The sequence below is a fragment of the Camelus dromedarius genome, chromosome 1, assembly GCF_036321535.1.
Source record: "Camelus dromedarius isolate mCamDro1 chromosome 1, mCamDro1.pat, whole genome shotgun sequence".
NCBI lineage: Eukaryota > Metazoa > Chordata > Mammalia > Artiodactyla > Camelidae > Camelus > Camelus dromedarius.
Genome location: NC_087436.1, coordinates 18,523,222 through 18,537,145, shown reverse-complemented (window position 1 = coordinate 18,537,145; position 13,924 = coordinate 18,523,222). Strand labels below are relative to the sequence as shown.

The following is a 13,924-nucleotide window of genomic DNA, read 5'->3' as shown; positions in this document are numbered from 1 at the left end:
AAGCCTATGTCTGGATACTGATCAGAAAATAGATAACATTTAAATCTTCAAAGAAAGTGACCAAAACTATTTCATGTATCTAAAGTACTACCTAGTTTAAGATAAGTCTGGAACGACAGGAATAATCATTTTACGTTACCTTTACTTCTCTGTTAGCGGTGTTCAAATACGGCGTCATTAGGTCTAGTCTTAGCAGTTCCACTGGCTCACTTAAAGGTACACAGGGCAGTGAGGACAGGTCCAGAAATACACGTATAGGGACCTAAAGAAAGTATACGGTTTTCACTTTTACTCAATTCTTTTTGTGACCGAGTCTCATTAAGTTTCCTGCTTTGTACTTGGCTCAATATGATACAGTGCTTTTCATATTTATTACCTCATTTAATTTAATTCCCACATCAACCTTATTAAGGCATAAGGACCTTCATGATTCCAGTTTTATGAGCATGAACAAACCAAGGTTTTACACTGGTTAAATAATATTCCGTGGTTTCAATTATCAATAGATTCTGCACTTGGGTAACAGCAGGTTAAATTTTTATTTAGCCAAACAGCTCCAAAAATTTTAAGCCAAAGATGTGCTTATGTGTGAAAGATGAACCAATAAGCAAATAATACAACATTAATTACTGAATTGCTTGAGAAAGTATGTCAAGTGCAACCAAACAACTAATAGTGGACTTCACTTTGAAAGTAATTTTTGTATCTAAAAGGCAGTCGTTCTCAGTTTCAACTGCAAATTAAAATCTCCCAAAGAGCTTTTAAAAAGCCCTAACAGCTCAGGCCACACCTCAGACTGACTGGAGCTGGGATCCAGCTATCGGTAGTTCTGAGAGTGCAGACAGGGTTGAGAACCACTGCTATAAGGTGTTGGATCCATTTCAGCAGCAATGGAACCTTCCTACTAAAAACTTAGCCTCCTTGTTTGAAATAGAAAGGAAACTACTGTTGAAAAAGTACCCTCTTGCCTTTGAATAAATTATTAGAGAGCAGCTGTTCATGGTAAAAAGGACACAGACACATGAACCTCTCCCTGGGCATCCTTGAAGGGATCCACCTGTCTCCCACCCCATAAAAACTCACAGTGAGTCCCTGCCATTCCCCGGGATTCCTGCCCTGTAGCCCTATTTGCATCAGTCACCAGAAGAACAGCCCTCGAGTCCTCTGCCCTCTCATCACCTGCACTCTATCCCCACACAGCTGCACCTTCCCTCATAGTCTGTCCTCACTTGTTTCTCAACTTAGCCTACTGGCCACTCCTGTCATCTTTGCTAATCCCTTCTTAGATTTCCCATCTAGAGCTCATAACCTTGTTGAGTTCTTTAGAATTTAGTTCTCAGCCCTGTTCTCTTTCTACACATCCCCAAGGTGATTCCATCCCAGTCTTACGGCTTTAAATGTCATCTACTAAATCTCACCATCAAATTCTATCTCTAGCTGTTTATCTGAATTCTTATCCAACTGCTTAATGACCCCATAAAAATGAAGCACAACCTGATCCTCCTATTTCGCCCACATCAGTAAATGGGAACCATGTTCCAGGCGCTTTCTCACAGACTACATCCAATCCAGCAAAACCTGCCTTCAAAATATACCTACAGCCTACCACTTTGCACCACCTGCCTTGCTACCACTCTAGTCGAAGCCACCACCACCTCTTTGCTGGGTTACTGCAATGGTCTTAGGCCCACGCCTGCTCTCCACAGTGGTCCACTCCTAACACACCAACCACAGTAATCCTTTTAAAACAAGGCACACCTCATCACTCCTCTGTTCAATACCATCCAATTGTTTTCCACCCCGTTCAGAGTAAAAGCCAGAACGTTCACCATGACCAAAAAGCTCTGCGAGACCTGGCTCCTAATGCCTTTCTGATTGTATCCTTCACCTGAGCCTCCCTCATGGTTTCTTGTTGCTGTTTCAAATACTCCAATCATGCTTTTGCCTCAGGTCATTGCATTTGGTGAGCCTTTGACTTGGACATGGTGTGCTTCCTTATTTCTCTCAGGTCTCTGCTTAAGTAGCACTCATCCAGGCGTCCTTTCCGTAGGCATTCCCCGAATAAGAGACTACCCCGTACCTCCAATTCCCAGTCTCCTCTAACCTCCTCACTTCTCACCATCTGTCACACTAATCTTTCTACTCCTTTGTCTATTTCTTGTTTCTTTATTGTCTGTTTGAATGCTAGGTCCAAGAGTGCAGGAACTTACCTCTTTAGTTTCCTCACTATATTCCCAAAACCTAAAAGCACATATAGTAGACATTTGTTGAATGAACTAATACATGTCTGCTGTTTTCTGTATAGCTTTTTTTTTTTTTTAAACAGCCTCTCATTTTGTTTCATTGGTTCACTCAGTTGTCAGTGTAATAGTCAGATAATCACCACATTAGAGAGGAGACAATATCATCTCAGAAAATGGGTGAGTGGACTTGGAGGGGTAAAACTGCCAAGCAGGTTCATGGAGCCTCTTGAGATGAGTAGTCATAAGTGGAAGTGAGACCAGTCAGCATATTCAGCTGTAGGGGTGCTGGTGCAGAGAAGGCAGAAAGTAGAATTCAACCAAGCTGGGATTTCCCCCACCCAACAGAAAAATGGAAGAGAAGGGACATATGAAAAATATACAGACCATGGAATATAAGCTGTAAGGAGGATATGAGTGAAGAGACAGCAGGATCAAAATATCATAGACTCTGATGGAATCCAAAATTGTTCACATCAGGACCAAGAGAGAATAAGCTAGAAGACAGGAGATGGTGGTGTTTCTGGACCACACAAATAGTTTAAACTTCTCTGTCTTCTGATTGGTGTGTTTTCTTTGTTAAACTCTCCACAAAACTGAGATTAAACAAACTCTAAAACCTCAGCCTGCCCTGAAAAAAATCATTTCCTCAACAAAGTTATATTTGTTGAGCAAGTACTGTTCGTGGAAGAGCTGACAATGCACGTTCAGGAGCTTACTGCCTGCAGCTTTTAGGTAAAAGGCTCAGCTATCACTCCTGCAGTTCAGTACTCAGCATCCCACCACCCACAGCAGCGTCCCACCTACTTCCAGCCCCAAACCGCTTCCCTAGACATTCCACCCACTCCCACAATTTTAACTCACAAATTAATTCTGCTACTAGCACCTCTGCCAGCACTAAATCCTTCTTTCCCAGACAGCAACTAACGCCTCCTCCTTGAGCTCCAGTCTCCGAGGCGCCTACATTCCTGCTGCCTGCAGTCTGACTGCCGAGACGAGATGTCAGGGGCTCACACCTGCCAGCCTGAAGTCTCACTGTAATTAGGGGTTCATGTTTAGAATAAAGGTTTTCTGGCTGCTGCTTTTTTAGACAAGCAGCACACTTGTTCCTAAGACTAAACCCAGCAGCCTGTTTTTCATTTCATTTATAGATAGTGCAGAGCAATATCTATTGACTTTTGTCAGCAGGAACAACAGAATTCCATGGCTACACCTACCCCTAGGTTGATTTTTACCAGTAATAAGTTCCTTTGCTCTAGAAGACTGATTACCATCCTAATCCAACTAAACACAGTGACTATAAAATTACAGAGAGAGGATAAGGGAGATCGTAATAGCCACCTAGTAGAACTTCTCTTCTAAACACGTACCTGAAACTGGTTAATGAAAGGCGCTATATTTAATCCAAGAGTCCGTTCCGTTCCTTGCACAGCACTCTCCTCCACCAGCGTCTGTGATTCCACAAGCAGCCCAAACATCAGCACGTACTGGGGAAAGATCTTGCCCCCAGACTGCAACAAACACCTAGAGGGAAGAAAACGCTTTAAAAAGCATCTTGATTCCCCACATTTCATAAGTACCAATACCTGAACCATGACTAACTGTGGAGCTACAGATTCTGCATCGTCTAAAGGACTTTAGGCTGGTAGCCAGCCAGTGGTTCAGAATGGCAAACTGCCTGCAAAGCAACCAGTCAGCTGGAGGGATAGAAGCTTCTAGATTCAGGAAGAGTCATCAATGGCTATTAAAACTAGTGGGTGAAAGTTTGATTAGGAAAAGGATATTCACAAGTCATTTTACTAAATTTTCTAAACAAATGAAGTTATTTGCTATTTGTGATCCGTTTCAATGAAACCAGATCTAATTTTTCTTAAGATCACGAAGTCTCAAATTTGAGAGACAAGCCACAGAGCTTTATGTTGCTTGACTAATTCCCTCCACCCTCAAACAGCCACAAGAGGGTAGCAGTCTATGAAATCAGAGACAGAAAGGCACACAGGTTAATAAAGCCAAGCTTCTCACCGTAAAACCTATGGGGGAGAGGGAGGGCGGCAGGCAAGACCATCAAGCATTTATGGGGTAACTAAAAACCTGGGCTAAACAGAATGTCCAAAATACATCTGCTGAACCCTAGAAAGTCAGAAAAGGCTGCACCAAGTACTAACCACCAAGCCAGAGATAAATACTAGTCAAAAGCAAGTATGAAAATTATTTTAAAAGGCCACGTTCACGCTACTTTAAAATCTGTACAAACCCTTCCTAACTCAATGTTACTGTCGCTAACAGGAATGCTTCTTAGTTATGTGTAGATAAAACAGTAACTGCCTTGAAACTCCACTTGGCTTTCCTGACACTGAGTGTTCTGTTGTCACTGACACCAGTGCAGCTGCCAGACTCCTCAATGGAATCCTGTGCAAAGCCAAATAATTTCGGAACCATCTGTGCCTCCAGAAATAAAAAAATATGTTCCACCTCAAAAGTCGAACCATAGATGGCAAAAATTCTGAAGACACTCTTCACTGTTTCCTCGTGGTCCAACAAAGTGTTTCTAAATGGTTTTAAATGAAAAAAAAAAAGCTTTTAAACTTTCTCCTGTATTTTAATATAGTATGACTAAATAAAGCTTAAGAACGCACATTTTAAAACAACAACTGCAAAGGTAACTAGAGAGTTAATACTTAAGTTTGTAAAATGGCTCATTTTTCCCTACCTTTTTTTTTGGGAAGGTTGGTATCCAGTGAAACAGATGCCCTGTATCCTTATCCCAAATATAATCTATTCTCTCAGCCCCGAACTTCATCTTCTTTCACCAGTCATGAAGCCTCCCCGCTGTTAGAGGCTAAAGATCAAAATTAGAGGCCTGGGCGAGAGTAACTGCATACCTCTGGCCCCAGAATCAAAGCAAGCGTACACACCCAAGAGTACCTGGTGAGGGGACCGCGCGATAGCCTGAAGGCTGAAGGAGGGGAGCCCTGGGTCTGCACTGTTGCTTGGGGGGTGTTTGCAAAGGTGGGAAGAAAACTGGTTAGAGCAATGAATGGGTGCTTCTAGCATTTAGTTCCCAGAGATACTGAACATCCTGCAACACACAGGGCAGTCGTACATAATAACTGTCCCCAACTCACCCCTCAAAAAAACTGTCCCCCAAACTGCCAGTAGGACCCCCCGAGAACACTGGGAAGGGGAACTGCAGATAGTTTATGTAAGATGTTTCCCACTAATACAACTAATCACTCAGAAAGTACATACTGTCTGATAAATTGTTTTTACAATCAACTGCTTTTAAAAAGAATCCTTTACTAGGGGGAGGGTACAGCCCAAGTAGTAGAGTGCGTGCTTAGCATGCACGAGGGCCTCAGTTCAATCCCCAGTACCTCCTCTAAAAATAAATAAATAAACCAAATATCCTCCCCCAAAATAAATTAATAAAAGTTTTTTGAAAAAATAAAAAGTCCTTTACAAGGTTCCATTTAAGTAAAATGTGGCTGTCTGAAAGAAAGCTTTTCCTCTAAGATCAGGAACAAGACGAGGATGCCTGTTTTCACCACTTCCATTCAACATAGTTACTAGAAGTCCTAAGTGAGGCCAGCACACAGCGAAACAGAATCGCATGGCAGAAAAGATGGTAGAAAATTTGTGGCATGTCCTTGCCATGGTCCCTCCTCCAGGCATAGCATGGTACAATCAGAAGAAAACTTCTAACTCCCAGCTTCTCCTTGGGGAGGGAAAGAGAAAAGAGGACTTACATCCAACGTTCCAACATTTTCAGGGGGCTGCCGAAGGGACTAGCCTTGGCTGAATGTAAGTGGTGACAGGAATGGCTGGGGACCCCTTATAACAGGAGACCACTTGGCTTGTTCAAGCACTAGAGAATCTGCAGTACCATAGACAGACATCAGGGGGAGCTCTAGCACCATGACCTGCTACAGCACCGAAGAAGCTGCAGTACTTCAGACAGACACCAGGAGGACCCCTGAGGAGAAACAGGCAAACCTCTTCACTAAGAGGTGACACATAAGCCCAGAGAAGACGCACCCCCAGAAAAAGCTTGAGAGGTCTCCAGAATCTCTAGGCAGGCAGAATGGTAAAGGTCCTCTCCACACAGAGCCAGAAGACTTTTTTTAAGTCCAAGTCCTCTTAAAGATAACAAGGCATACAAAGAAACAGGAAAACATGGCCCAATCAAAGCAACAAATCTCCAGAAACGGACCCTGAAGAAACACAGATCTACAAGTTACAGAGAATTTAAAATAACTCATAGGATGCATGAAAAATGAAATCAGGAAAATGATGCATTAATAAAAATGATAATATGAACAAAGAGATGGAAACTGAAGAACCGAACAGATATTCTGAGCTAAAGAATAAATGAACTCAAAAGTTCACTAGAGGCATTCAACAGCAGATTTGACCATACAGAAGAAAGAACCAAGAGCAAAAATACACCAATGGGACTACGTCAAATTTTAAAATTTCTGTGTATCAAAAAACACAATCAACAGAATGAAAAGGCAACCTATGGAACGGGGGGAAACATGTGCAAATCTTGTATCTCGTAAGAGGTTAATATCCAGGATACACAAGGAACTCCTATAACTCGACAACAATAATTTAAAAAAATTTTTAAATGGGCAATGCACTTGAATAGATAATTCTCCAAAGATACACAGATGACCCACAAGCATATAAAAAGATGCTCAACATTACTAATCATAAGAGAAACGCATATTAAAGCAATAATGAGATAACCACCTCACACCCATTAGGGTGGCTACTACCAAAAGTACAAAAACAAGTGTTGGCAAGGATTCAGAGAAACTGGAAGCCTTGTGCACTGCTGGTGGGGATGTAAAATGGTACAGCTGCTGTGGAAGACAGAAGGGCAGTTTCTCAAAAAATCAAAAATAGAATTACCATATGATCCAGCAATTCCACTTCTGGGTATATACCCATAAGACGTGAAAGCAGGATCTCAAAAGATGCTGGCACACCCATGCTCATTATTACCATTCACAACAGCTAAAACGTGGAGGCAACCCAAGAGTACATCAGTGGATGGGTAAGCAGAATGTGATATTACATACACTGGAATATCATCCCACCTTAAAAAGGAAGGAAATTCTGGCATTCTACAACGTGGATGAACCTGGAGGATATATGCTGAGTGAAATAAGACAGTAACACACACACAAACAAATCCTGTATGGTTGCAGTCACATGAAGCACAGCAGGCAAACTCACAGAAGCAGAGAATACAATGGTGGTTGCCAGCAGCTCGGGGGAGGCTGCGGGAACAATTATTGTTTAATGGGCACAAACTTCCAGTTTTACAATATGAAGAGAGTTAAGGGGATGGCTGGAGGTAATGGTTCACAACATTATGAGAGTATTTAATACCACTGAACTGTACCCTTAAAGATGGTTAAGATGAAAAATTTCACATATGCATTTTACCACAAAAAAAAATCAGAAAAAGAATTAAACCTGAAAATAAAATAATAAACCATTAGTTAAAGTGTACATCTTTTCAAGGTGATTATACCAAATAAGTCAAAGCTCATTTGTGTCAGTAATGTGTAGAGCTGAAATGCCTTCAAAGGCATCTAATCCAGTATCCCTCATTTTACAGGTGAGGAATACTGAGGAGAGAGATTTAAATGACCTATAGCAAATTTTACTATTTCAGGAATTCAGCGGCAAATCTGAGACTAGAGTCAAACCCTTTCAGCTCCTTGTTCTATACTCTGTCAAGTACATCCGTTTAAAATTTTAAGAGAGACAGTGAGTGAGGGAGAGTGTGTGTGTGTTTATTTACATCAGACTTCTATATCCCCATAATTTGTATGTACAAGATTGTTTTAAAGGGAAAAGAAAAAGGGCAGTGATTTTTACTAGTTACTCCATAAGAAAAGGTAAGTGTGGTTGACGAAAGAAAATGCACATGAAACCTAAAATCTAATTAACTATACAAGCAAATGCTTTTTTTCCTGGACAATTTGCCTTTTGCTATTGCAGTTGGTCTGCATTCCCACCACTGTTCCTATACTACAAAACAATCCCTGTTCATATACTACAAAATTGTAAATTTATAAACCCGTTTTACTTAAATTTGGGCCCCCAAATGTTAAATACTGTCATCTTTTCAGATCTGAGCAGCACAACTGAAAGATTCTAAAGCTTAGCCAAATCTGCTTTCAGTAATTAAATATTAGGGTCAAGTTTACCTCCAGCAACCTGAACTGAAGGAGAAATACCTTAGGGACAGAACTGTACAAAAATAAAGATTCTAAGACCTTAAAGAATCGGGACTTGTTCCTAAGAAGCACTCCGCTCTCCCAATACACCATCAAGTGCATACTGTATGTTTTTTATTGGTGTTTCTTAGATCATAAAGATGAAATTTGATTTTTCCTGATTTACCCTCACCGTCTTCTTATCTGGTCTTATAGCTCTCTACTGAATTCCCTATTTTACACATAGACAGTTCAATCGTAAAGCAGGCTCTCGTCACACCTACAGTGCAGGGGGTTCCTTTAGGGAAAGAAAAATCAGTAATGACATGCACAGAAAGAGAAAAACAGGAAGTCACAGGTCCTAAAAGCAACGCCGAGAAACAGACGATGCTCCCGACTCATTTGTATAGTTATGCCGTTAAGGAACTAAAAGAATTTACAGGAAGTCTGAGCTCAAATAAACCAAGGGTCGTATTGTGTGTTTTACCTGGATATTGCAGCTTTCTCCATTATCTCCTGCTGAATGAGCCCAGACGGCTCGATGACATCCAATATAATTATGCTCCACAACTTGTCTGACTTTGGCCTTTGCAACACCGCAGACTCATCTTCCACGTGTCTCAGCCAAAACTCAAGTGTTTCTCTAGGAAAGTGACTGGCGTCAGATATGAGGTCCAGGGCGGTGCGGTGCTGCTCCTTCTCCACAGAGCTGTAAGGCCTGACCTGCCCAAGCATGCCGGCCATCACAGGCAGAATGGAGAAGCCCTCCGACACGTCCAACACATAGAAAGGTTCAGGGACGCTCTGTTCTGAGCCACTCTGTCCACTGCCACAGCTCATCCCCTTCCTCTGACACTGAGCGTCCATGGCCTGACCCACTTTCTCCGGAGTCAGCGAAGACAGCACTTTCCTCATTGCCATTTTAAAGCCTTCGTGATACGGGGCGTTATTAAGCAAAGCGATTTCTGTGGATTCCAACACACATGTCTGCTCCCCAGCATCCGGTTTACTGGTCTGAAGGTTAGCCAGGGCACTACAGAGTTCAGCCTCGTTTCCTACACAGAGCAAGTCTTCATTCTTGGTGAAACTTTTCCCAACATCCATTTCGTGTTCAGAATTGAAGACACTGATACCCTGGATTCTTAAGTAACAATCTTGACAAGACACTTCCATCATCACCTGGTCCCCAGGCTTTATCCAGTAGTCTTCATAACGCAGGAAAAAAGAAAAAAATTGCAACTGATGAATATGAGTGTTTATAAGCCTGAGAATGACACAAAGAACTCTGTTCCCACCCCCCATTTTTTAAACCACTACAGGAAAGAGTAATCTATTGATTTAATAGAATTAAGTGGAATTAATCTCTTCATTTCCTATTAAAAAAAAAACAAACTAGGAAAATCCCTCCAGCTTTACTTAGGGAAAAACTGAAGTTTGAAGATCCAATTAATTTATAGCACAATGCAAAGATTCAAGAGCTTGTTACTGGACCTTTAACTGTCAGGGGCATAGCGCTTTTACTGTAACCACTAGGCATCACCACGTCCCCAAACTGCAAGGCAGGGGGAGGACTACAGGGGACTCCCGGTCTTTGGTAATGAAGCCAGCAGTAACAAAGACAGCTGCAGTTCAGGGCTCAATACCAAACCTCGCTTTAGCTTAAAGGGACACTCTTTTCTCTAAGAGAAATTTCCAAAAGAACAAGGCAGCGTTCAATAGAATCTTATCAGTAATATTTCTTAACTGTAAGTATTTAGACATTCTTACATGTCGAGACATTTGAAAATATAAGGAAGGACTAAGGCCTACAATGAAGACTATATATCATGGTCTTATCCATGAGCTTCCACATGTGGCAAAACTTTAAAGTGCAAATGTGTGATTGCAATTCCTTCTTATCAGCCTTAGAACCAGTTGAAAATGCATGTTATTCTTGTTTACACATTTTAAATGTCTCATCCCTAAGAAGGATTTAAAAAAAAAAGTACCATCTAAATTACTGTAAGAGAGTTAGAATAAATGAGCACAACTTTTAAAATGCTACTTATTGAGGGCTGGTCACTGTGGTAGGCACTGTACATCCAGTATGTCTAGTAACTCCTGCAGCAGTCTCGCAAGGTTAGCCAGCGTCATCCCATTTTTATCCCTCACATAACAGAAGCTCTAAGAAATAACCAGCAAGGCTGGCCAGGGAGTCAGGAAGTAGCCAAGATCCAAATTCACATCTACCTGACTGACTCCAAAAACCATCCTAGCCACAACACTACATGGATTCCATGACACAGTGACCTTGCCAGATCAGATCCTTGACTAGGAGGCCACACAGAAGTAAAAATGTATTGCCTTCCAGTGTGAAAAAAGCGATGGACTTTGTCTATGGAATACAACTGCTCTAACTATACCGATACCCACCAAATTGCTGGTAAAAAAAAAATCTCTACAAAAAAATACCTTTAATAAGGACTTCCCTAGGTAAGTCCATGGATTCATGAACTCTAAAACTGCAAAGTGTTGTACTTAATCTGAGTGTGCATATTTCCACGACCTGGGAATCCACAGGTGCCATTGATTCTGTAAGTGGTGAGAACTCCTGCACTACAAGTGGTAGCTTCCCACTGTGTTCCATAGAAACTGAACTAGCATTTCTCTTACCTGCTGATGACCAGAGGACTCAGAGCTGAAGAAATGATTTAATTATGGATATTTCTGAATGGCCTGCAGCAGAGTTGTGTTTTAGTCTCTCTTAACTATATATCTTAATTATTTAAAGCTACTTTTAAAAAAGAAAAAGAAAACTCTCAATGATTTAACCAATCTCCCCTGACTGGAAACTTCATATTCAAATTGAATTTTCTTGACACTGACTCAAATGCTGAGAGGATTAAAACAACAAGTCCCCCCCTACCAAAAAAAAAATCAGACAAGATATACCTGCAAGATCTTGTATGGGGTAGACAGCCTGTTCCCAGCATGTTTCCTCACTAGGACTTGTGGATAAACTGTGTTCCTCATCCAGCTGGAGCACAAACCAAACCACAACAGCATCTAGCACGCCTTCTTTAATAGCAGGAGTACTGATTTTATCAGGTTTTCTAGTTGCAAGACTTTTTAATTCCTGACAAAAAATGTAAAAGAAATAAGATGACTTTACACATTCATTTTACACAGGCCCCAGTATCATATCACTCTCCATTTCTGTAAGTTCTCAGTCCTGCCCTGCACCCTTAGGGGATCAATGTCTCAGCACACCCATAACCCGGGAAGGTCTGATACATCGTGGTGAACACCCTGCAGCTATTTAAACACTGAGGCAGATACATACAACTGATGTAGCAGGAAGTCCATGACAGACTGTTCAGTGAAGGCAGGCATTGCAAAGCAATAGGGGTTATTTTGTCTAAAAAAAAGTGTGCGTGGGGGGGGGGTGCATGTGGTGTGTAGAAGAATAGAAAAGCAAGTCTGAAGATATATTTCAGACAAAAAATATGTAAATGAATATAGGTATGTACAAGCATGACTGGGACATTGCGCTGTACACCAGAAATCAACACATTGTAACTGACAGTACTTCAATTAAAAAAAAAAAAAACCGATGTATTTCAAACTGGTGACCTCGGGAAAGAAGGTCCTAAACTAGATTTTAAGAAAGTAGAAATATACTTTTTCTTTTTCCTTTCTACTGTCTTACTTGAAAGTGTTAAACAGGGAGATACTACTTTTAAAAGTAAAGCCTTAATAAGATGGGGTGTGTGTGTGTGTCAAAGAAAAATCAAAATAAGAAAAGCTTAAAATTAGAGGAGGACAGCTTTGGGGTGTTTGGCAGCTATGATGGAGCTGTTCCCCATCGGAATGTTACATCAGCAAAGAAACGCTCCTGAAACTCAGTCCTAGTGAGCAACGCCCAAGTATGAATTTAGTTCCAGACCAGCTCAAGAAAAACCTAGTTAACAGTTAATAGAGGAAAGCTTTCATTAGATTATAAAGATCCTAGGCCAAAATGACCCTCACAAAGTCTTCTGCCCCGAGGCAGGTTTCATCTAAAAACCCTGTGTACTTGAACACTTAGCACAGAAGGGAAGGACTCTCTGTAACCTGTCTCAATCTCCTTGGGCACTTTCTTTGTACAGGACATCCTCCTCCCACCACCCACCAACACACACACACACACACACACACACACACACACAGATACACTAGGGTGGTTATCAACTTGTCCTGATTTGTCCAAGACTGTCTCAGTTTTAAAACTAAAAGTCCTTTGTCTAGGGAACCTCTCAGTTCCGGGCAGACCAGGATGGCTGGTCACCATACTACACAAACCATCTAGAGATCTGATTACTGTTCATTTCAAGGAATACTGTTAACCTGAAATGGAAGTATGACATAGAGAGAAGTTGGAAGGTCTAGGCTATAACTCCTGCCCCCGCATTCACAGCTGGGGGTTATTAAATATGTAAACATTTCCTTCATCCGTACAGCACAAGGATAATTGTAACTATATTGCAAAACTGTTGTAAGAGTGACCTAAGAACACATGTGAATGTACCAGGCACATTGGACATTCCTAAAAAGCTGCAAGGATTTTTTTTTTTCTCTGTATTAAAGTAAGTAAATAATTTCAGGAGGGAATTCTGATTACCGTTTAATCATTTTCTTTATGTAGTTATTGGAACCCCCATGCAAACTCATAAAATAAGACTTCTATGTATTAATTATCTTAAACAAATACATGAAATTTAATGCTCAAAAATAGTAACTTAGCCTTTTTTTTTTACCTGAAGATTGTTGAAGTCTACTGTCATAATTTCAAAGCACTCTGTCAAAGCTAAATATCCCCCAGGAACTCGACTCATCTTTTCGGTTGTATATGGTTCAATTGTTTCTTCGGCATCTACAGAAGAACAAGCTGGACTCTGAAATTTCACATTTGTTGGCAAACAGATCCCAGCAACATCCTTAACACCCACCCTGGTGAGAGAGTAAAGGGAGAAAGATGGGTTTGTTTGTTTGTTTTTTTAGAATTAAGTAACACCATCTAATACTGAACCAGCAAAAATAAACATAAAAATGAAATAAAACTTCATAGGTAAAAGTTTCTTAAATACAATTACATACACAATGACTAACTATAAAGGAAAATAAGTGATAAATAGGTTAAATTAAGAACTCTATGGGAGAGGGTATAGCTCAGTGGTGAAGTATGTGCCTAGCATGCATGAGGTCCTGGGTTCAATCCCCAGCATCTCCATTAAAAATAAATAAGCCTAATTCCCTCCCCCATCCCATTAAAAAAAAAAAGTAAAATGCAAAAGCTCTGCTCATCAAAAGACCCCCAGTAAGAAAGTAAAAAAGCAAGCCACTGAGTAGAAGAGATTTGTAATACATCTACTCAATAAAGGTCAAACATCCAAAATACATTTTTTAATTACCATAGTAAAAGAAACACAAAAA

The 13,924-nt window shown here is 40.8% G+C and overlaps 1 protein-coding gene across 2 annotated transcripts in view; it reads right to left on the bottom strand.

The window, feature by feature from the left end:
- Positions 1-13,924, bottom strand: part of PRMT9 (protein arginine methyltransferase 9) — a 28,676-nt gene that overhangs the window by 545 nt on the left and 14,207 nt on the right. For both annotated transcript variants that reach the window (XM_031465121.2, XM_031465135.2), the window contains 5 exons: positions 13,249-13,441; positions 11,405-11,588; positions 8,961-9,678; positions 3,611-3,764; positions 140-262 (listed from right to left, as the gene is read on the bottom strand). In XM_031465121.2, the coding sequence (XP_031320981.1) occupies positions 140-262; positions 3,611-3,764; positions 8,961-9,678; positions 11,405-11,588; positions 13,249-13,441 (1,372 nt within the window). The remainder of the gene's footprint in view (positions 1-139; positions 263-3,610; positions 3,765-8,960; positions 9,679-11,404; positions 11,589-13,248; positions 13,442-13,924) is intronic.